This window comes from Astatotilapia calliptera, chromosome 17 (assembly GCF_900246225.1).
Source record: "Astatotilapia calliptera chromosome 17, fAstCal1.2, whole genome shotgun sequence".
Taxonomy (NCBI): Eukaryota; Metazoa; Chordata; class Actinopteri; order Cichliformes; family Cichlidae; genus Astatotilapia; species Astatotilapia calliptera.
The window spans coordinates 27,171,221-27,192,515 of record NC_039318.1 but is presented as its reverse complement, the minus strand read 5'-3'; the positions used below and the strand labels follow the sequence as shown (position 1 = coordinate 27,192,515).

Sequence of the window (21,295 nt, the reverse complement as noted above, 5' to 3'; positions counted from 1 at the left end):
TTCACATCTTTCTGAAATTAAAAAATGAAAAAGGATTCACATGCAGATACTTGCTAAAATAAAGCAATGAATTACTGTACTCTCTATACAATTATACAATATGTAATAAATGTTACTAAAGGTAAAACAGTTAATGACTGTGCTATAATCCTCTTAACATCACACAAGTTAATCGTTTTCCATTCATTGTAATAATAATAATAATAATAATAATAATAAATAAATAAATGATTTTCATTTCATACATCAATCAAAATAATTCTCAGAAACAGACCAAAAAATCAAGTAGGATGATACATTCAATGAGGTGCCCGAGTCAATCAAGTTGGTACACATGATGGCACTATTGCTGATAGATACGTGCCTATTGTGATGACATCACCTAGATGCTGGCTTGATGGCATCCAATCAGATGCGCCCAGATGCCCTCCCTGGCAAACTGGAATGCTTGTTGGAGAGCCTGTGCCCTCCCCCTCGCTGACCAGAGGGGCTGAGGCTAGGTCTGCGGCACGGCTTGGTCTGTTGTTCTTAACGCATTTTGTAGTCGTGGGAAATGGCGGCCTCGCATAGCTGTCCTTTAAAATCTAGCTCAAGGGTGAACTCCAGGTCACGCTGCAACAAACATTACCAAAAGTGAATTGAAGTAATCAGTTACAAAGAATTACACACAACCAAAAAGGCGAAGGACAAGCAGCACTGTAAGAAATATTTCCTTAATTAAAAAGAAAAGAGATTCTCTATTAATTAACAGCATGCACACAGCAAATAAACAGGACATTTTCTATTATTAACAATAACTACAGGGAACATAGGACATACCATTATTTGAATATTTTCTGTTATTTAATGGTGTGTGGTCAGGATACAGAAGAAGCAGCTACTTTTCAGCAGCTCCTTTGCCACAAGGGGTCACCGTAGTGGGTAGCTCTTCCTGACGCAGCCCCAAAGGGGATTTTGTGGCTCAGGCTGGAATTAAACCAGCTACTTTTTGCTTGCTAAGCAAATATGCGCTATTAGAGGCAGTCTACAGTAAAACAGGATGTTAAAAATATGGCATTTTTTACTAATTGAAGGTTTATCTATAGTAAAAAGAGGACTTTTTCCACTATTTGTATCCATATCTTTATTATATTTCTAAGTATGTTGCTGCTGTTGTAATTTAGGTAAATTCCCTTTTTAAGTCTAGAGAATTGTCTTGAAAATTTTTAGTCTTACCACATTCTTCTCGTTGGGCCTGACAGCAAGACTGCCAAAGATCTCCTCTCCCTTCTTGACAGTTAGGTAGTCCTCTAAATAAAACACAGTCTGTTTCCAGTGTGTGCTTGGGGCATCTGGAGCTAAAGATAGGATGTGATGGAGGGCAAGGGAAAAGGCAGGGAAGTGAAAATGAAAGATGGTGGAGATGATAAAGAGAGAGGAGGAGAGAATTTGAAATTAGGTTAAAGAGGAATGGTGGTGAGGAAAGAGGAAAGAGGAGTAAAGAGGAGTAGGGGAAATAAAAAGATTTACAGAATAGTCTTGACAGGCACTAGACTGCCTTCGGCATGTTAGCATAGAAGAAGTATAACAGCAAAGTGCCTGAAATTCTCTCATCCAATGGGAAAAATACAGAGGCAGATAGAAGAGATCTCCTTCGGTGATGCTCAGCCTCAGGGCCAACAGACAGCCAAAAAATAGAACCTCCTCTACGTGATATTATGTAAGCACCGGATGCGTGAATGTATTAACATAAGCTTGCATAACATATTTCACTATAATAGGTGTCCTCAACAGCATGATGACGCGCTCGGTGATTCTGCTGGTTCAAACACTGGTCACGTAACACCAGCAGAGTGTAGCCAAGAGCTAAGGTGCAGAAATGGAGCGCCATCCATTTAATATCCACTGATTCACTGCTCAAACTACTCAAGTGGCTGCGGGGCGAGCCAGGATGTGAATCTGCTTAACGGTGCAAGCAAATCTTCATGTATCCTTGGCTACAGTTTTATACATTTTATAAACTTTTGTGGTGTAAAATAACTGAATAATCTAGGAGAAATAATATTTATATCAGGTTTTGAAATCTGTGAATCGCTGAACACCTCAGTTCAGTTCTGAAACACACTTGCTGTGACAAATAAAACTGATCACAAGTGAAAAAGAAATGTCACTCATTGGTGTTTCAGTTAAATAACAAGTGGATTTGGAGAATATGTGTTTTAAGGCATAAGTTTCAGAAAAGATTGTGAGTGTAGACATTTAAAGTTCCTTAGAATTGTTTTATCATTGAAAGTGAACTACAGGAGTTGTCCACTCTTTTCATAAACCTTTCTGTTGCATCGCATTGGGTACATTGCAATAGAGTCCTGATAGACAATCCTGGGAAGTAATTGTCCTTGTCTGCTATGCAGCATAACACAACCTCACTATATAAGCACCACATGGAGAAAGTAATATCAAAAATGTATAGTACAGTACTGTGGAAATGGCTTGAATCACCCCTCAATTCTGTATATTTTCCTTCAATGATGGGAAATGGGTGCAGCAGTTTGTTGAAACGAGTTTTATTCAGGAATAGTTCTCCAGGCTTCTTGAAGGACATTCAGAATTCTTCCATGGATGTTGGCTGTCTTTTGATCTTTTCCTTGTTGGGATGATCCAGAGATTCAGGCTCTGGCCAACCCCTGATTGATAGTTCGATTCATGACTGATAGTTCCATGTGTGTTTTTCTGTGTTTGGGATCATTGTCATGCTGATAAATCAAACTGTTACCAATCTCTTTCCACATTATATTGCACGGTGGCACAAACCTAACTGCACTTTTCTGTGTTTGTTATTGAATCGATTTTGACAAGATCCCCAACACACCTCCACAACAAATTCATCTCCAAACCATGAGAGAGCCTCCCCTGTGTTTTACAGATGGCTGTAGTGACTCTTTCCTAAACACCTTGGTTCATATTGATGATTTAAACAAATCCAAAATGTAAGTTTTGGATTGATCACTCCATAACACCTGCTGCCACTTATTTTCTGTTCAGTTCTCGTGTAATTTGGCATGCCTCAGCCTTTCATTCCTGTTTTCCTGCTTTAAAAATGGCTTCTTTGCAGGCACCCTTCCTTTCTCATGAGACTTTACTGAGCCGTAGATGGATCAGCCAAAGTACCAGATGCATCTTTTCTGGAGTTTTTTCTATTTTTTAAAAGACATGCATTTCAGACACTGTTCATCTGCTGTAGATAATTTTGTCATTTCTTTTGTCCTCCACCCGTTCAGTGTCCTCAATTTTGTTAATTAGACTACCCAGCATGCTCAGAAATGTCAAGGTTTTTAACAATAGATCTTAGGAATCACCTTGTTGGTCCAGAAATAGCATTTTAGGGCTGTTAAACTGTGGTGTCTTTGGAATTTTTGATAGATTCAGCTAAAGAATTGGAACAAATTATGTATTTTTGTAATGAATTGCTAGTCGCAGAGTTCCAAAAGATAAAATTACAATTCGTTTTTTTCTACGTTATCTGTTATGTGTGGAAATAAAACTGATTCATCCCTTGAACTAGGTGCCTTTTTTTAACGCTTGAATGATTCATAGGTCAGTGTTAAGTGGCTTACCAAATAAGAAATATTCCTCTTCCTTAAAATAAGTGAAAAAGCAGCCAATATCTAATGAAAAACCCTGGAAGATTATCAGAAAGCTGGGAGAACGACCAGTTAAACCAGTTTAACATTTTGAAGTCTGGTTACCAGGGTTGATCAAGACTTTTACACACACTGTACCAAAATATGTGACACAATTTTTTTTTCTATTTGATTGACCCAGAGGTTTAAATCTCAACTCTTTAAAATAAAAAAGGCTCCTGTTTAGCCTCACCAGTGGAGAAACCAGTCTTCTTGTGACATTTGGTGAATTCAATGGTGAAATAGGTGACCAGAGCATGGACGTAATCATTGCGCTGAATCTGCAGACAGAAGGCTGAGGTGAAGGACAGGTCCTCTGGCTTCACAGTGTAGATGTCCACTTCCTGAAAATAAAATTGCCAGTAGCTGATGTTATATATGTCAGGGCAAATGAGCTTGAAATCCATAACCATGCTATTTCAGAATAGAGCCACTGTACAATCACAGGCTTGCAACTTGCCACCACCATTTGCGATCTCTCACATACACATGCGGCACATGTATGTCAATGCTTCTTGATTATTCACCATGATTACTGTGCATGTGCAAGAATATGTGTGTGTGTGAAAGCCCACAGGTTGAATCACGGCTGGCAAATGAAGCCTGCTCGCACTACACATGCTGTGTGGGTGTCCTCCCTCATGTCTACAAGGGAGGGAGGTTTTGTGCGTGTGAGTATATGTGTGTGTTTTATATCAAACTGCCTTACTGAGGTAGCCACAGATCTAAGTACTTTGTCACCTGCTAGGCATCATACTGGGTTCAAAATAGAGGAGCAGGTGCATATCTGCTTTGCATGTAGATGATGCTGTATTTAGGAGGATGGAGGGGGATTTTTATTTTAAATTGCAACCTGTTCATCTTGCCCAGCCTATTGGGCTTTGGAGCACTCGGCCATGTGGCGTCACCATGACAGATTGTGATTTAACACCTCTGTCCTTTCCAATGATACCAGGCCAGTATCGTATACAGCAAATTGTAGGAGGAGAGAAAAAAATTCCCGGGAGCGACTTTGTAATTTTAGCAGGCGAGGAATGACTGGCAGTTTGAATTAAGAAGTGGTGAAGTGGCTGGCAGGGGTGGGTTGGGGTGAAGATGCCCTGAATACATACATGTAAAAAAGATACCTGCAGTAAGAATAAAATTTCAGACAGGCATGTCAGTGGCTAAGCTCCTCCATCCTAACACATGAATCACCTTTTCTTAACACAAAAGCAAGACCATCGCTTATCACACTGATGGAGAGCCCATTTCATTCCCACTGGTGACTCAATGCCTGCTCTTGTGTGACATTTCACCATCGCACAGAGAGAAAGACTGAGTGAGACCTCCCTATTCACTCAGACTACTGAGGCCTGACATTGTTTAAAATCAGAGAATGGGACACAAGATGAAAGGAACGGTGGAGTGATTAGAAAAGTGAAAGTGAGAAACAAGACTATAAAATGATGTGAGACAGAGATAATGAAAAAAGGGGCAATGAAGACATAAAATGCTTGGAATAGAAAGAAACATGATATATGGAGAGAAAAGGGACAGTGAAATAGAGAAAAGGTAAAGGTAGAGGGGACAAACAAAAAGGCTATCACCTCTGTGAATGCTCTCATCCTCTGTTCATTTGCGAGATGAAAGACAAGCTTCTGTTGTATCTTCAAGCATGAAAACAGAGCTGCAGCCTATTACAGCCAGCCAGAAATCTCTATTATGTACTAGAAAATAGACTCAATAGATGGGGAATGTTCACAGTGACAGAGGATCACAGCTGTCTGACTTTTTCTGGGAATTCATGTACCCAGGAGATAGAGAAAAACAAAAGTGTTTGGATATGTGCCACAAACAGGTATGAAATCATACTGTAGACAAAACGCGTTCACAAACTGGTACAAATGCAGACTAACCTTCAGAAGGCAGGCGTTCGTCACCACTTGCTTGGGATCTACCACATCTACCAGAGGCTCTTTGATGGCCACATTGCGAATGCAACTCATGTCGAACCCATATACGTTTTCCCACCCTGTACATACAAAAAACAAACCAGATACCCATGTGAATGACCATGCACACAATATGTGTTTTCTGGATTTTTTTTTCTCCTTCAGTTTTCAGGCACAAGCAAAGCTCTGTTCTCCCTGTTCCTGCTAAGCTGTCAGCACAAAAAAGGTAGCAGAGAAAATAAAACAGAGCGCTTGACTCTGCCAGGAAGAACAGTCCCGCTGTCTTTCTGTCTATCCAGGCCGTATGTGGAGAAAGACAAGCCGTCCCGAAAATATACTCTGGCCTCCTCCTCTACCTCCTCCAGAATGTCTGGCATCCTTGTTTTATTATAATTTGGGCTGAAAACACACCAAAAAACACATTCACTCCCCCACTCACTCAGTCCCTTCACTCCACCTTGCTTTGTCAGGAGGCCAAACACTAAGTCTGTATCATGAGATGGTGAGTGTGCCACCAACGCAAAAAAAACTAAAAATAAGAGTGTGAGGGTTTGGGGTAAAGTGAGTTCTTTTGGGATTTATGTGAAAGAATGTACCTTTATGTATGTTTAGATGTAATAAAGCACAGGAGGCCACCTGTGCAGTGAAAGGGAACTCAGTAGGCGTTATTGACCCAGATTCAAAGCCGATGTACGTACAGGTTTGAATGGCACCTTTAATACTGGATCACAATGTTAAGCTCAGCCCTCCAGCTGTGTTAGCTATTTGAACACATGCCGTGAGTTTGGAGCAGAGAAAGCAGTTCAGGATAAAAAGTAACACGCTGGTTTAAATGCTTTTGAACCTCTTGCTGCACAACAGGTTTCAATGCTAGATTAAACTACTTCCACTTAAATTAAAAATTATTTGCATTCACCCAATTTTTAATCTTATGGTCTTTATGGCTATAACCCAATAAATGCCCTGTACATTTTAGCCACTTTTGCAGAAGGTACTGCTTTTTACTGTGGCATGTTTTGGGTTTTTTCCCCCTTGCAGTCACTAATCAGCATTTAAGAAAAATCTATGGCTTGTCACTGTCACATAAAGTACTGTTTGGTTTTATAACCTACAGCTTCACTGTTTTGGTTCAGTCTTAGAAGTAGCTAGCTCTTTTCAGATGTTTTCAGTTTGGGACTGAAAACATCTGAGGCATTTGAGGCAAGCAGGAAAAGCTCAGTAGGTAGAGTGGTGGCCCCATGATCGGTAGGTTGGGGGTTCGAATCCACTGAACGACTACCCTGAGGTACCCCTGAGCAAAGTACCGTCCCTACACACTGCTCCCTGGGTGCCCAATGGCTGCCCACTGCTTCACTGAGTGAATGGGATAAATGCAGAGAGAAATTTCCCCACAGGGATCAATAAAGTATACATTATTATTATTACATTATAAACAAGTTGCTCTACTAGTGAGGAGAGTGGAACCCAGTATTTTAATTTAGCAACTGATGAAGTCTAAAGCTGGTCAAAGAAACTGACTTTCATTTGCAGTCATGTAAAAAAAAACAAAAAAAACTTCCACAGGACTATGCACTTTAGCAGCTTGTAAAACCACCTTTAACAGCAATTTCTACGTGACTTTATCAGTCTCTCACATTGTTGTAGAGGAATTCTGGCCCACTCTTATTTACAGTGTTGCTTCAGTTCTTTGAGGTTTGTGGGCATTTGTTTATCCACAACTCTTAAGGTCTCAACGCAGCATTTCAATCAGACTCAGGTTTGTGCTTTAACTGGGGCATTGCAACAGCAGTATTGTTTTGTTTTCCATTTTTAGCCATTCTGTTGTACCTTTGATGCTTTGCTTGGGATCATTGTCTTGCTGCATGACTCCTTATCAGACCATATATAAAGTAGACAGAAAGGCATGAAGTGGGAAAAGAAAGGGCCTCGGGTCTGACCCAAACCTAGGCTGCTACCTTTCACCCTCACAGAGGCTTTCTCCCAGCAAAGTAAACACTTGTTCAATCTTTTGTACTGCCACAAACATTAACATGCTAACTCACACCTGTAGAGTCTGAAATGTAACTTTTGGACTTTTTGTAATCTGGTTTTACTGACTACTTAAATCAGTTCGGAATACAAACCAAATTTAAACAAACATTCATATGCACTTTATCTACTACTCATCCACAGGAACCATCACGCTGTGACGCAACAGTGGGCACTAGTTAAACACAGCTGAGAGGAAGCCCGAAAGAATTTAAATGAAACTGCAACAAATGTATCGTAACTACTCACAATGTATCTTAAAGTCCTTGTACTGCCGGTCTTCAATGGCTACCACGTAGAGCGCTGCTCTGTCAGGGAACATCAGGCCTCCAGGTTTCTGAATACAAGAAGAAAACAAAAGTCAGGTATCCAGTGAACACACACACAAAGGCCATCAATCACTCATACTGTTCACACACCTGGCATGTAATAAAAGATCACATGTGCTGAGTTCAAAGCCTGCTGACAGCCATTGAGGTTAGCAACCTGATCATTCATGTATGACCTCAGCATCTGGCGAGCAGACACATGCAAGCGAGCGTACAGTAAATTCTCCACTTCAACGCTGTGTGCTGTGTCTATGTGTCAAATAGCCTTATTTGTCCAGCCAGCCACTCACAGACACACACGCACATAAAGCCCTGCTTAACTCCCCAAACCTCCCGCAGCACCATCTTACCAGCCACTTGTCCCTGGCAAAGATGACCGTGTTGAGCATGGATTCGTAGAAAAGGCAGTAGCCCATCCACTCTGAGATTATAATGTCCACCTTCTCCACGGGCAGCTCCACCTCCTCCACCTTGCCCTTGAAGATGGTAATGACTGCAGTGTGCATAGCCACAAAACAGCAGGCAGTAAATTACTTCACAGCTTCTTCATCAGATTAGAGCAAATGACTTTATTCTCAAGTGACAATGTTTGTATGCCTTGGGATTGCTGTAAATTAGTCCAACTTAATTATTGTTGTCATCTGGCGCTTGATTTTTTTTTTGGTGCATGCATTTTATTTGTCTCATTTCCCCATTCTGACATCTTTGACCTCCAGAGGAAGAAGACACCACCAATTTAAAGAGGTGTTACACGGCAGGGAGTTTTGTATTACCAATTGACCTATGATGTGCAGTATATATCATTAATTTCATTACTAAATATAAGGAAAAATAATTTTAAAAATGTATACATTTTCTCAGGGCAGGTGTTCATTCATTCAGTGAATTTAAGCCATCTGTGTTCCACAACATTAATGAATGCAGTGCACAGATGCTTTCCTTCTAAAGTAGCATAAAGGGGCAGTTACTGAATTTATGCCAAGATTTTGTAAATTGAGCTAGTCACAAAATTTCATTTATCAAATATTCAGAAATTACAGGAAAATTCAGCAATTCAATACTCTGCCCCTAATAACACAATTGGAGGTTAAATTACCTTTTTCTAATGACTGATAGTCAGTTCTACATCTACTTTTGGAATATTTATAGTTATTAATGCATAAACGGAAGTCCTGACATTATAACTTTACCACTAGTCTATGTTCAGGGGATCAAAAGCCAAGTACCTGAAATGTAAATATAAAAGATTAAATTAAAACCAGCCTAATGTCAAATATGTAGGTTATGAAACCAAGCATCTGTTTCCCATCCTCCCTCTGTGAAGTTCAGGGTGGCATTTTACAATGGTAATAAGCCCCACTGAGGGGATTCTGATTGATGGCAAAGATTACTGTTATTTGACGAGCTGCCATTTAACCATCAGGACTGTGACTAATATTGTCAAGTGTGACGGTAATGATGGAAATATACAGATTTTACACGCTACTTCTCAACCAGATATGTTTGCATCGTTCTGTCTTCAGATAGGTGGATGTGGGATTATGGCAGTAATGAGAAACAATACTTCTTCTTACCATTGTGCAGGTGATTCGACTTGATAATCTTCTCTGAATATTCAGATATACTTGAGCATTCAATCTGCAGGATCACAGAAAAATAACATCCAGTTAAAAGGTCGAGACATGGAGTTATTGGTCTATCTTTAAATTAAAAACAAACAAACACTTTTTTGATCAATTTATCAATAATTAGAAAATATTTCATGGGTTTTAGTGTGAGTAAACACACACAAAAAAATTAATCAAATCCATCTAAAAACACTAAGGGGCTTTTTGCATCTTCAAGTGCAAATAACAGTGTCTATGGATGCAGCTGCTGTTCTTCCAGATAAGTCATCTCAGATCTGGTGCCAAATGAAAACTCATGATTAAACCTTCCTATTCATGGGTATACTACAGCCTATAAATCATACATAACTGTGGGTTACAACACCAACCTGTCACTTACAGCTGTTCTCTAAGGGGAGCCAGGTGTCTCTTATTGCCTCTGTCTAACAGAGTTTGCCTGACAAGCTCTTAAGATACATTTTTAAAAAGCCAGGATACTTTTTTAAAATAAATGTATTTGATATGGAGGAGTCAGAAGTCAAATATGTGTAGACTGCAACTATTTCTCTCATAAAGATTTAAACAACAGCAGTGAATGTTTGATTGCAGTGAAGCATTTGTTTGTGGTCAGATAGTTCATCTATTTGTCTCACCCCGTACACATGTTTGGCACCGGCGTTGGCAGCAAACATTGAGAGGATTCCAGTGCCGCTACCGACATCCAGGACTATTTTATCTTTGAACACGTGCTTGTTGTGGTACATGGCATTCCTGTAGGTCAGTGTCCGCACCTCATCTTTCAGCATCTCCTGCAGTGATAATAAGAGTAAGAGTCCATGTTACCTGATGATTTTTCCAGTACCGGCACGCATACAAAGGACCAAAAACTCAACTACCAAAGAGCAGTGTGATTCATAAAAATCCTCAAAGGAATACATATTACACATTATGTTACATAATGGATCTACATTGTGGCAAGTGTGGGCAGTTTTGAGAATACATTGATTTTTTTTCCATGAGTAATGATATGGAAAAGGCAGTATTTAGGCCAAAAGCGTTAGTGACAGTGGCAGAGCTTCTTGAAATAGACAGGAGTACAACACAAAGCCTTTGGGGACTGCCTGATACCCTTCTCCCTGAGCCCATTCACATATCCCACTTTCCTTCTTTTTCACTTTGCACTGCTTTAATCAGGACACACTGGTTGACTGCAAGCAGACAAAAAGCTGACCTATATGCTAAATGCAGACACTGTTTAAGAGGTCTATATGTTCCTAAACTTTTCCACCATCTCTTTGTCACATACCAAGGTCATTAGTTGGGCTGTGGCCTTGGCACTTTACTTCAGATAGTTTTAAAAGACAAACAAACACTGGAGTGCTGAATATGGATTTTTACCATGCATATAATGTTTTTAGTGGTGCTTGGTAATAGAAAAGCCTTGTGTTTTGTCAGTTGTCAGCTACTGAAATCACTTTTAATACTTAAAGTTTGGTTCATGCTGGGAGTTTATTATTCGATAAATTTAATAATTTCAAAAATGTTGCAGATGCTTTTGTTTAAATCTCAAACTCCTTTTAAGGGCAGATTCTGAGAGTTCTGTTTTTATTTGTCTCCATTTTGTTGCTTTTAGTCGTTCGTTAGGCTTTCCCTTGGCATCTGTTACCTTAAGTGGATCTACTGAACTGAAGGTTTGATTTCTGTATGCACAAGGTTCACAGTTATTGAAAATACAGCATAAGAATATGCATCAAAATCAAAATAAAAGCCCAATTGTCCTTGTATATTATAGTGTTAAATCGGTTTAGGTTATTTTTTGACATATCCTACTAGTGTAAAGCCAGCCAAGCATGGTTGAAATTCCTTGGCAAAGATAGAAAGAGTCAAGGGGGTGCCTTTTTTAAAAAATTCTAATCATACCAAGCTGCTGTTTTTCCAGCCCTGTCTGCATACCTCATGGATGCCAAAGTGAGCATAAGAGTCAAAGTAGTAGTCCCGTGATGTCATTTCCTCGGGGCTGATGAACTTGGCAATCTTGCCTCGACCAGGACAGGTGGCCAGTGCTGCTACATGAGGCGTATGGGGAACGCAGGGCACATGGTGGGTAGTAGGCACTGGTTTAGGCAGTGGGGAGGGCTGAGCAGACTGAGAAATGGGGGACATTACAGGCTGCTGCCTCTGTTAAGGACATACAAGAAAAGAAAAAAAAGGGAGAGTTTGTAGCATCATTTAGACATCACAGTCAAGTTAATGGTTTAAAACGAAATTATGGGAATACATAGGTTACAGGTTAATAACGGTCTTCTAGAGAGATCATTCAATTCAAACCAAGAATAAACTCTGAAATGTTTTTTAATTGTATTGTAAAGCCATTTCCATAACACATATGAGACAGCGGTGATACACTGTGCACTCATGGAGGAGCCGGCAAGAGATGCAGGTTCCGCTTCAGCACCAAGGACAGCGGACATTATCACGTTCAGCAGCCCATGTCCGTGCATCAGTAATGAACCACTTAATCAAAATGCAAATATTCCATATGCATCGTCTATTTTAACTGCATTTCCATGCGTCTTTTGAGTCTAGAGCTGTCCTGACATCTGCAGGACATGCACTTTACTTAGCTTACAAGCCATCAGTGCAAAATCTATTCTTAAACTCGTCTCCATAATTATCGCTGAAAAATACAGAGATATGCATAATATCTACACCAAATGTGTTGACACGATCGAAAAATACCAGACGGAGAGTTCACCGGTCCCGCTAAATGCGGTGCAGGACACCACAAGGTCCCTACCTCTGAGCTGTCCGCCTCCGCCATCTTCCGCCGTAGCAGCAAACAACGCGACGAATGCCTCAGTCCCATGAGAGCTGACGAGATTTAGGCTACAACTCTTTTAAGTGTTCGGGGGCTCTGAAATCCTAATAGAAACGTGGGAAAAATAACAGAGAGCCACAGAATATGACTGGAACACACGGAAAAGTGAGGGTCATTCTAAGAATGTATCACAATTTCTTACAAATTAGGCTAAACCCACTCCCGGTGGAAAGTTGTGAATATGAATTTGAGCGAGGTGAAACGTTCGGATATCCATACTATAAATGCGATACAGGTTGTTTTTAGTGGGAGGACTCAGGGAGGCAGAGCAGTCTATTGGCTGGAGAGATGGTGTTGCGAGTAGAAGGTTGTAGGTTTGATACCAGCACTAGTCGATCCTTCCGTTAAAACCCTCGTGCGCCGCTTCAGCGTAACCCGCTCGCTCATTTTTACATCTCCGGTAAAAGCAGGCTATCAGAGAAGACGCGAAATGTGCCGCACCACCACCAAGAAAGACATTCAGTCGCGTATTACAAAAGCAGTTCCACAAAAATGCTTCTCATCAGCCACTTCATCTCTTGGAAACAGCTCTCATCACAGGGACTCCGACACCAAAAGTCGCATCTTTTTGTGTTAAAGCCCTTTTAGTTGTAACGCCGAAGGCTTTCTCCGCAGAGAAAGTTTAAAAAGGGGAGTTCAAACTGCTTAGTGTGCACCCGCCTGCCCGTTAAACTGGGACCCCGCTGACGACATGAAACGAGTGGTGACAAAAATACAACTGTCACCAAAAAGAATAGCTTAATCTCTGCCTTCTCAAAGCTAGATTCCTTCTCACACCAGACTTTCCCACAGTTAAAGGACCCAGGCAACCGGCAAAGATTCTTAGTGGCTCGCTTATATAACACAGGTGTTTGAGTTGGAGAAGAAAAAAACAACAACTGCAATACAAACGTGGTATGCTAATTCTGACCATGAGGCTGTTTAATGTTGAGAGAGGTGTAGGCTACCTATAGGTCCCTTAATGATATCTGAATTGTAAATCGATTAAAGGTGTGCAGCTTCCGATTAGTAGCAGTAAATAGTTTTTAATTACTTGGCACAAAGCCTATCAGAATCATGTTATAGTTACATTGTTACTTGAAAGTTGATTCCGTTTATAATTTCATGGTAATTTGTGGAAAGCTGAAAATGATTTTGACGATATCTTTTTTCAGTGTTACAACCAAAACGTACAAAAAAAGCTATTTGACCCGATTCATGACTGAGTAGTCTACCACAGACAACGCATGGAAACAGTCATGTATTCGTTGTGATATGAAAATCAGTCAGAGCAGGTCCATTCAAACAATACACATATACATTAATTTCTGAGCACATTTTTTCATACGTTATTCGATCATTTCCGTTTTGGAATCTTTATTTTAAGTGTTAGAATATATCCATCCATCCGTTTTATGTTGTTGGGGGACAGCAGCCTCAGCAAACCATTCCCCTCCTCCTGGACTCACCGAGGCGTTCCTATAGGCCAGACAAGAGATGTAATCTAGCCTCCCGGTAGGACATCCCCGGTAAAGCTCGCACAGGAGGCACCCAGGGGCCCAGCTCACACACCATAGTTAAAATATTTAAATTTCAACTAAATTTGTAGTAATGATCGGATTTCCTCACTTATCTACACCACACTCCTTGTCCTTGATTTCTTATCATTTCTTATCGTTCCTCTGAAACCACATATATAGAAACTATCCTCCCTTTCAGTTGTCTTTTGCACTTCCATATCGGAAAGTAGTTACTGTAGGTTATTTTCTGCTTATGCGTTAATGTAATTAATTAACTTATTTATCCTTAAGTAAGGTAATGACTTAAGTTCTAATGCTTTTTGTCTCTTGAGTTAGCTGTCAATGTGGGATTTTTTTCCCCTTTTGTTCAGTTAAAGCTGCCTTTCATTCTTCAACACAGCTTAAACTCTAATAGGTAAGCTTTCTTGTAATTTCTTAGTTCTGCAGGCTTCTTGAAACACATCCGAGACTCTTCTTTGGATGCTGGCTGCCTTTTGTTTTGTTTTCTGTCAAGATGATCCCACACTGCTTCGATTATCTTGAGGTTCGAACCCTGGAGAGATCAATCCATGACTGATGCGTTGTTTCATCCAGGCATACTTTGACTACATTGGCAGTATGTTTGCGATCATTGTCGTACTGAAAAATGAAGTTGCTGCCAATCAGACACTACATGGTATTACATGGTCGATCAAAATCTGGTGGAACTTTTCTACATTCATAATTTGATTAATTTGGATAAGAGCTCCAACAACACTGGCTGAAATCCAGCCTCAAAGCACGGTAGAGTATCCACGCTGTGTTAAAGATGGCTATAGACATTCACTGTTGTATCTCTCTTCGGACCTCTTCCATGCATATTTCAAATTTGGATTCATTACTCCATAAGACATATTACAGCTGAATTTTTTTCCAGTCAATTTCTTGTGTAATTTGGCACACCTCAGCCTTATTTTTCTCTGTTCTCCTTCCTTAAGAATGGCTTATTAACAGCCACCCTTCCAACTCAGATAACTTTTGATGAGGTTTCAGTGAACAGTAGGCTGTTTAAATGAAGGGCCAGCTACATCTCAAATGGCCTTCAGAAAGCCTGGAGATTTTTCAAGACCATTATAAAAAATGACAAGCAAGTCTGGCTCTGTGGAATCAAAATCTAAAGAAATGAAGAGTGGCTCAAGACTTTTGTACATTACTGTAACTCCTGTAACTTTTAAGCATGCTGCCCTCTTTCTTCATCCCAATCAGAAGTCACAGCAGGTGCTTTTTTAGTGGCTGCAAAAGTCAAAACACCTGCTGTGTCATCACTGATTGTGTTGTGGCTCTAAGCACAACAAATGTGTACTTTGAATCAATAGAGAGCAGTGTGATTGACCATTTTTAGACTTTTTTTTTCTTCCCAGTAGCCTACCGATATTCACTGGTGTTGTTTCAGGTCAGAGATTTCTCCCCTTGTATTTCACATCAACCTCATGTAGAGCTGACCCTAAATCATTCTATTTCTATTTTACACCTGATTACACAGTTGGCCCTCCTCAGTCTTTTAGACATACGACTAAAAGAAAAAAGTATATGTTTTGCTTAAGATGGGATAGAAGATCATGTTAAGGAGAGAATAATGCAGTTAAATCCTGCAATGTAATATTCACGCTGCCTTCTTCCAAGAATGTCAAAATATCTTTCATCGCACAATGTTTGATTTCCATTTCCAGAGGTATCCGTACCTCTTTCATTACTCTCCCTCAGTCTTTTCATAGTCTATCAAAGGATTCAGTTAATAGTAACCCACTTTGAAAAACATAACAAAACATTTGTCGCAAGGAAAAATGGGCTCATTTCCCATTAATGACAGACAACACACAATGAAACACACTGGTTTTTAGTCACAGTTATGGGTGAGCTCCATCAGTGGTGCTTAAGAAGATCAGCCCACGCATCACACTTGAGGATAATGCGAGCGCATACACTTTATCATCCACACAAATCAGTGTGGGGGCAGGAGCACACAGGCAGGAGTCAGGAGTGAAAGCAGTGGGCAGAATACTATTGATTGACTTATAAGTCTCACAAAGCTGTGAGCGTGACAAAGACGTGAGTCGCAGCAAGTTCCATCATAAACCTATAGTGTTAAAGACTCCAAGCAGGGTAGCAGCAAGGCTCGGCGACACTGACCTTTAGCCTGTAATTATATGAAGAATTAAATATCTCTATATCTTCTTCAAGGTGTGTTATGTCTTATGCACACACTTAACCAGAGCCACTGTAATCTTTTGAAGCAATGTAGTGCATTCAATGGGTCAAAATGGCACAGGGAAGACGTTACAGTCCTTTTGTATTTATATGAGTTCTGCCTAAACTATGAGGAATGCAATATAAAGGAACGATATGAGAAAATCAGTCTTGACGTGAAGTTTATTCAGGTAACTTTTCAAATACATAAAATCAATTCATTTCCAGTTACTGCTAACTACAAAAAACAGCTTAAACAGAGAGTTCATCTTCTCATCTTAGTATCATCTCTTTCTGTGAATCTGATAAAGCTTTTAATTTGAATTTGATAACAAAAAGCAGAAGGTCTGGCATGAATTTCTGTGTGTGTGTGTGTGTGTGTTTTTTTTGTTTTGTTTTTTAAATTCACCTGCATGTAACCTTGTCTAAATACAAAAATATACATACAAATATCTTGTCAAAGTCTATCTTACTTACATTATGAAGTCAGCTGGTAATTTTAGCCACTGAAATATATTAACATCATAGCATATTACATTAGACAAAGAAGGCAAACATATAGAATGATCTTGTGATGAACTTCCAAGCAGATATAGTTTTACATACTGATTATGGAAATGCTGAAGCCTAGTTTGTCTTCTGCAAATGAGGATCATACTAAGCTAATCTGTGAGGTACAGGTGTTATGACAAGAGGGGCAACATTCATTTTGTCTGTGTTATAATGAGGGCAAAAATATGGATAAAGTTTGTCTTTAAAGCGAAAGCCACTGAAAGAGTAGATGTGTGACTTGAAATCCACATCATAGAAAGAAACCACTCCCTTATCGTAGTCCACGAAGATGCCCACTTTTTGAAGCTTTTTTAACTGTACCAATATAACAGCTGAATTTTCATATCCATAATACTTGCGCTCACTTAATCCGATGGTCCAATAACCATCTGAAACTGATAGACGTGTGTCTCCCTTTCTATCTACAGACTCTCTCACCACTCCAACAGTCCACTTACTCTTATCTTTCACCTGCACCTCAAAGTAAAACTTCCCCCCTGTGAAGCCCTCCTTTGCTAAGACTTCTGGATACATCTCAAATCTTTTTGGATTTTTTGGAAGATTCTGTTTTTCTGCAGTTCCAACTTGTTTTCGGTCTTGACTAATGGTAAGTGAGCAATGTGCTGTGTCGGGATCAATAGTCAAGTCTACTGCATGTTCTCTCATTCTTTTCATTTTGATCTCTGGAACTTTCTCCAAAATTATATCAGCTGTTTGTTTCACCTGAGCCATGGCTCTTCTCACTTCATTAAAAGACAAGTTGCTGTAAACACCAGCACTGGACCAGCCCTTACTTGAAGGAGCCCGTAAGCTTGAGAAGTTCTGGACAAGACAGTGATGGTCCTCAGATCGTGACAGCTGCTCCAGCTGGCTTATTCTGCTTTTAAGCTCAGCAACTTCCATCCTCATCTCTTTCAGAAAACCTTCAGCCTTTTGTTTCATCACTCTGTGCCTCTCTTCAATCACCTCAACAACATCAGCTTGACTCTTCTGAATAGAGCGAATGAAGTCAGTAAACATCTGCACACTGGCTTCTTTCTCTTCATCGGCTTCTTTCTGGCTGGCATCAAGTGACTTTTCAATTGCATCTATCTTATCGCATCGTGATTGTATCATCTTGTGGATATTTGCCATTACCTCATCATTTTTTGCTAACACAGCCTCATACTCTTCCTCTAGCGAGATGACATTGTGACTCTTGTGATCGCTTTTGAAACACAACACACAAACACAGGCCTTGTCAGTCCTACAATACAGTTCTGTTATCTTGTTGTGCTTTTTGCACATCCTCTCATCAAGATTAATCACAGGATCGATTAGTTTGTGGCTCTTAAGCACTGAAACTCTCTGATGAGGCTCCAGGTGGACTACACAGAAAGAAGTAAGGCACATCAAACAAGACTTAACGGCCTTTTCTTTCATCCCGGTGCAGATATCACAAAGAACATTTGTTCCTTCTGGGAGCTCTCGGTCTGAAGTTGACACTTTGACTTGGACCAGCTTTGCAAACTCAGCCGCTAACTCAGACATGGTAGTGTTGACGTTGAGTTCAGGTCTCGAAGAAAATGTCCTTTTGCAAAATGGACACTGACAAACGTCACTAGAGTCCCAATACTTGTGGATACACGGGCGGCAGAAGTTGTGTCCACACGGGGTTGACACTGGCTCGGTAAACACGTCCAAACAGATGCAGCATAAGAACCTCTCCTCTGACAACAGACTGCTGGCAGTTGCCATATCTGCACAAGAGCGAAATACAATAAATAAATGAATACTAATAACCTAAAACTAATACAATTCAACTCAGTGGACTGAACAAACTGCTCAGACTGTGTAAGAAACCAGTAAAGTAACCATACCTGCAAAGTCTCAAGTTTCTGATTAATAAAAGCTGCGAAAAATAGAAAGCAAACTTTCTCTATTTAAAAAACAGTTCTCTTTGAGGGGTTTTACTTAAGTTTCGTTTCAACACGTTGGCGTCCAGAAGCGGCCCTCCCCCAGTGGTCACTTACGATACGCCTCTTAATTTTTTTTAACCCTTTCATGACATTAAAATTGGTGTGAGCCGCATTAAAAATATATATAATTTAAAAGCGCAAAAAAAAAAAAAAAAAAAAAAAAAAAAAAAGATAAGAACTTAACTAAGGGGGCTCTGGGAAGCTCGTTTTGGGGTTTATGTAGGTAAATTTATTATGGATTAAACCCCCCCCAGAAAGTTCTAAATTATAGGCTAAAGTAAATTGGTTACGTGTTAAAACCTTATACTTATATAGGATAAAGTAAAATGTACTAAATTAAGGAATTGTATTGTTTGTAAAGGTGTTGAGACCGTTTGCTCAAACCCACAGGCGTTAGCCTCCAGAGGGTGCTAGATGGAACGTGTGCGAATCACTCAAATCATTCGGATCCGTCCTCTTGGGAAAATGCATGTATGGAGAAGTGTTCACACTGATAGCTGTGATTTTTACTTGGACCAGAATCGCAGGCCAGCTAGCTGATGGACAACTGAGATGGTTTGTAAAGCTAGAATAAGGTGTGCACACATTTTCCATGCTAGATTAAAAATCTCGAGTGCCTTCAAAAAAAACCCCCCAAAACAAAACAAACAAAAAAAGAAAAAAAAAACACTCTGGGATTAATTATAGTTTTTGATGGCTACTCCAACCTCCCTTGTTTCCGTTGTGAATCTGTCAGCTGATGCTACATGGTGTTGCTCTGCTTAGTATGCTCAGTTCCATCTGTTGACATTGTCCCAGAGTTCCCACACACAGATTGCTTTCACTGCTTGTGTTTCTCTACTTCTTTGTGCTTGTGTTTCTCTAGTCCTCTAGTTCTTTGTGCGTATGCTTGTGTCTTGTGAGGCAGGAAGACTTGTCCCTCAAGCTTTCACTGTAACAATTTCTTATTTTATCTACAGCAGCCGCTTAGTTCATGTCCAGGAAATCCTGTAGTTCATCCTGACCTTTCCTAATCCATCAAAGAAAAATAGCAACGAGGTTAGCACAAGCTGATAAAACTCTGTAAGATTCTTGGTGTTTCTTATCTCTTGCAATTTGGCACCTATAATCTGCCTGAATTGTACTGCAGGCACTGCAGCACGTGGCAGTCTGGGTACAAGAAGTCAGCCATAAGAAGTAGGATCTGAGTAGCTCTTTAAACAAGTATCATTTCTTGTTTTTTAAATTTCTTGTCTTCTCTTTATGACGTGAATAGAAGGCTAGATAAGCAACTGGTGCTAAGAATTGGTTAGGAAGAATGTGAAATTTAAATGAATGGATGCAATAATCACACATGCACACACCAGTGCACACAATGTTTGCTTTCCCCTTAACCTGTTTGTGATTGACATGCACACTCAGTCATGACCTACTCCTACCCCTTTGTGAGAGAAAGAATTGGAGAGCCTAGTGGGTTACAAAACCATGAAAGGTGATAAAGTAACTCCAGCAGAATGGGACTGGACACAGAGGGAATGGTCTGGCACTGAAAAGAGCTGGCTTAAGACTAAGCAGAGCAGGTCAGCCACTAATCAGAAGGTCGGTGGTTCGATCCCAGGCTGCCTCCTGGCTGCATGCCAAATATCCTTGGGCAAGATACTAACCCCATGTTTGCCTACTGGTGGTGGTCAGACGGCCCGGTGGCGCCAGTGTCCGGCAGCCTCGCCTCTGTCAGTGCGCCCCAGGGCAGCTGTGGCTACAATGTAGCTTGCCATCGCCTGTGTGTGAATGTGTGTGTGAATGGGTGAATGACTGAATGTAGTGTGAAGCGCTTTGGGGTCCTTAGGGACTAGAAAAGCACTATACAAATGCAGACCATTTACCATTTAAGCCAGATTTCTGTTTATTCTGCCATGTCTCACCTATGAGAAAGTGGAAAACAGGCTCCAAGTTGCTAGCCATGGGACGATGATGGCCTGTTTTATCACACTCTGATTAGACAATATTTATTGGGGAAAACCTGACCTGATTCATGACATCCTCTGCTAAGTAATGCTGTTTTCTTAGACTGACTGTCGCCAGTCCAGGTGCCCACTGCCGAGGCCTGCAGCCACCATCTATTTCTAAAAGCTTGCAAGCACATTGAATTACTGAGGCGGAAATAGAGGAAACAGCCCACTGCAGAGTCTGTTTTGCTCAGAAAAGGATGCCTTGTTGTGATAAAGATTTATCATTACAATAAAAACTCATCACTGAACACACTGGTTGGACAGGGATGTAAAGCAACAGAAGTGACATAGGAGTAAGGTAGTTTTTATGTTGTTAACATTGATATAAGTGGGTATCAGAATTACCATGGTGTTTACCTTTTTTTTTTACAGTTTTATCTCTTTATTTTTCCCTGCTTTTTTTGTATTCTTTGGTGATTAAATTATTGCTGAATTGTAAAAAAAAACAAAAAAAAAACGTCTAGACAATCAAATTAATGCTGATAGGCTCATTCCTGAAATACCAAATTTCCATTTTTCTCTTTGAGGTCACAGAGTTGGTCTGTTCAATAATTTCATAGTCAACTTCACATTATGAAGAGCAAATTGAAATGTGTTAAGTGGCATGACTAGAATTATTAATCAGTCACTGTAGTAA

At 40.1% G+C, this 21,295-nt stretch overlaps 2 protein-coding genes across 4 annotated transcripts; both read right to left on the bottom strand.

Moving 5' to 3' along the window:
• Positions 1 to 39: 39 nt before the first annotated feature.
• On the bottom strand, positions 40 to 13,213 carry prmt8b (protein arginine methyltransferase 8b). Of its 3 annotated transcripts, none has more exons than XM_026148098.1 (11): positions 12,578 to 13,213; positions 12,355 to 12,479; positions 11,511 to 11,735; positions 10,211 to 10,366; positions 9,525 to 9,588; positions 8,301 to 8,443; positions 7,871 to 7,958; positions 5,558 to 5,673; positions 3,853 to 4,003; positions 1,216 to 1,337; positions 40 to 612 (listed from the first exon to the last, which is right to left on the bottom strand). In XM_026148098.1, the coding sequence occupies exons 2-11, from the start codon at positions 12,421 to 12,423 to the stop codon at positions 529 to 531; spliced, it is 1,218 nt and encodes a 405-aa protein (XP_026003883.1). In that variant the 5' UTR covers positions 12,424 to 12,479; positions 12,578 to 13,213; the 3' UTR covers positions 40 to 528. The 3 variants fall into 3 exon arrangements, with proteins under 3 accessions (XP_026003883.1, XP_026003884.1, XP_026003882.1); XM_026148099.1 differs by having other exon boundaries at positions 12,655 to 13,213; XM_026148097.1 differs by having other exon boundaries at positions 12,355 to 13,213.
• A 3,346-nt stretch (positions 13,214 to 16,559) lies between these two features.
• On the bottom strand, positions 16,560 to 18,730 carry LOC113009170 (E3 ubiquitin-protein ligase TRIM39-like). Its single transcript, XM_026147342.1, has 2 exons — positions 18,572 to 18,730; positions 16,560 to 18,451 (listed from the first exon to the last, which is right to left on the bottom strand). Exon 2 carries the CDS (start codon positions 18,447 to 18,449, stop codon positions 16,818 to 16,820), a length of 1,632 nt encoding a protein of 543 aa, XP_026003127.1. The 5' UTR covers positions 18,450 to 18,451; positions 18,572 to 18,730; the 3' UTR covers positions 16,560 to 16,817.
• Between the last annotated feature and the right edge of the window lie 2,565 nt (positions 18,731 to 21,295).

Excerpts from the sequence above, each read along its gene's own strand:
- prmt8b (XM_026148097.1), bottom strand. The coding sequence starts at position 12,423 with ATGGGACTGAGGCATTCGTCGCGTTGTTTGCTGCTACGGCGGAAGATG. Across the intron at positions 9,589-10,210 it reads GTGCCAAACATGTGTACGGG|ATTGAATGCTCAAGTATATC; the intron begins GTGAGACAAATA and ends GTGATCCTGCAG. Across the intron at positions 4,004-5,557 it reads CGAACGCCTGCCTTCTGAAG|GAAGTGGACATCTACACTGT; the intron begins GTTAGTCTGCAT and ends TTTTATTTTCAG.
- LOC113009170 (XM_026147342.1), bottom strand. The coding sequence starts at position 18,449 with ATGGCAACTGCCAGCAGTCTGTTGTCAGAGGAGAGGTTCTTATGCTGC.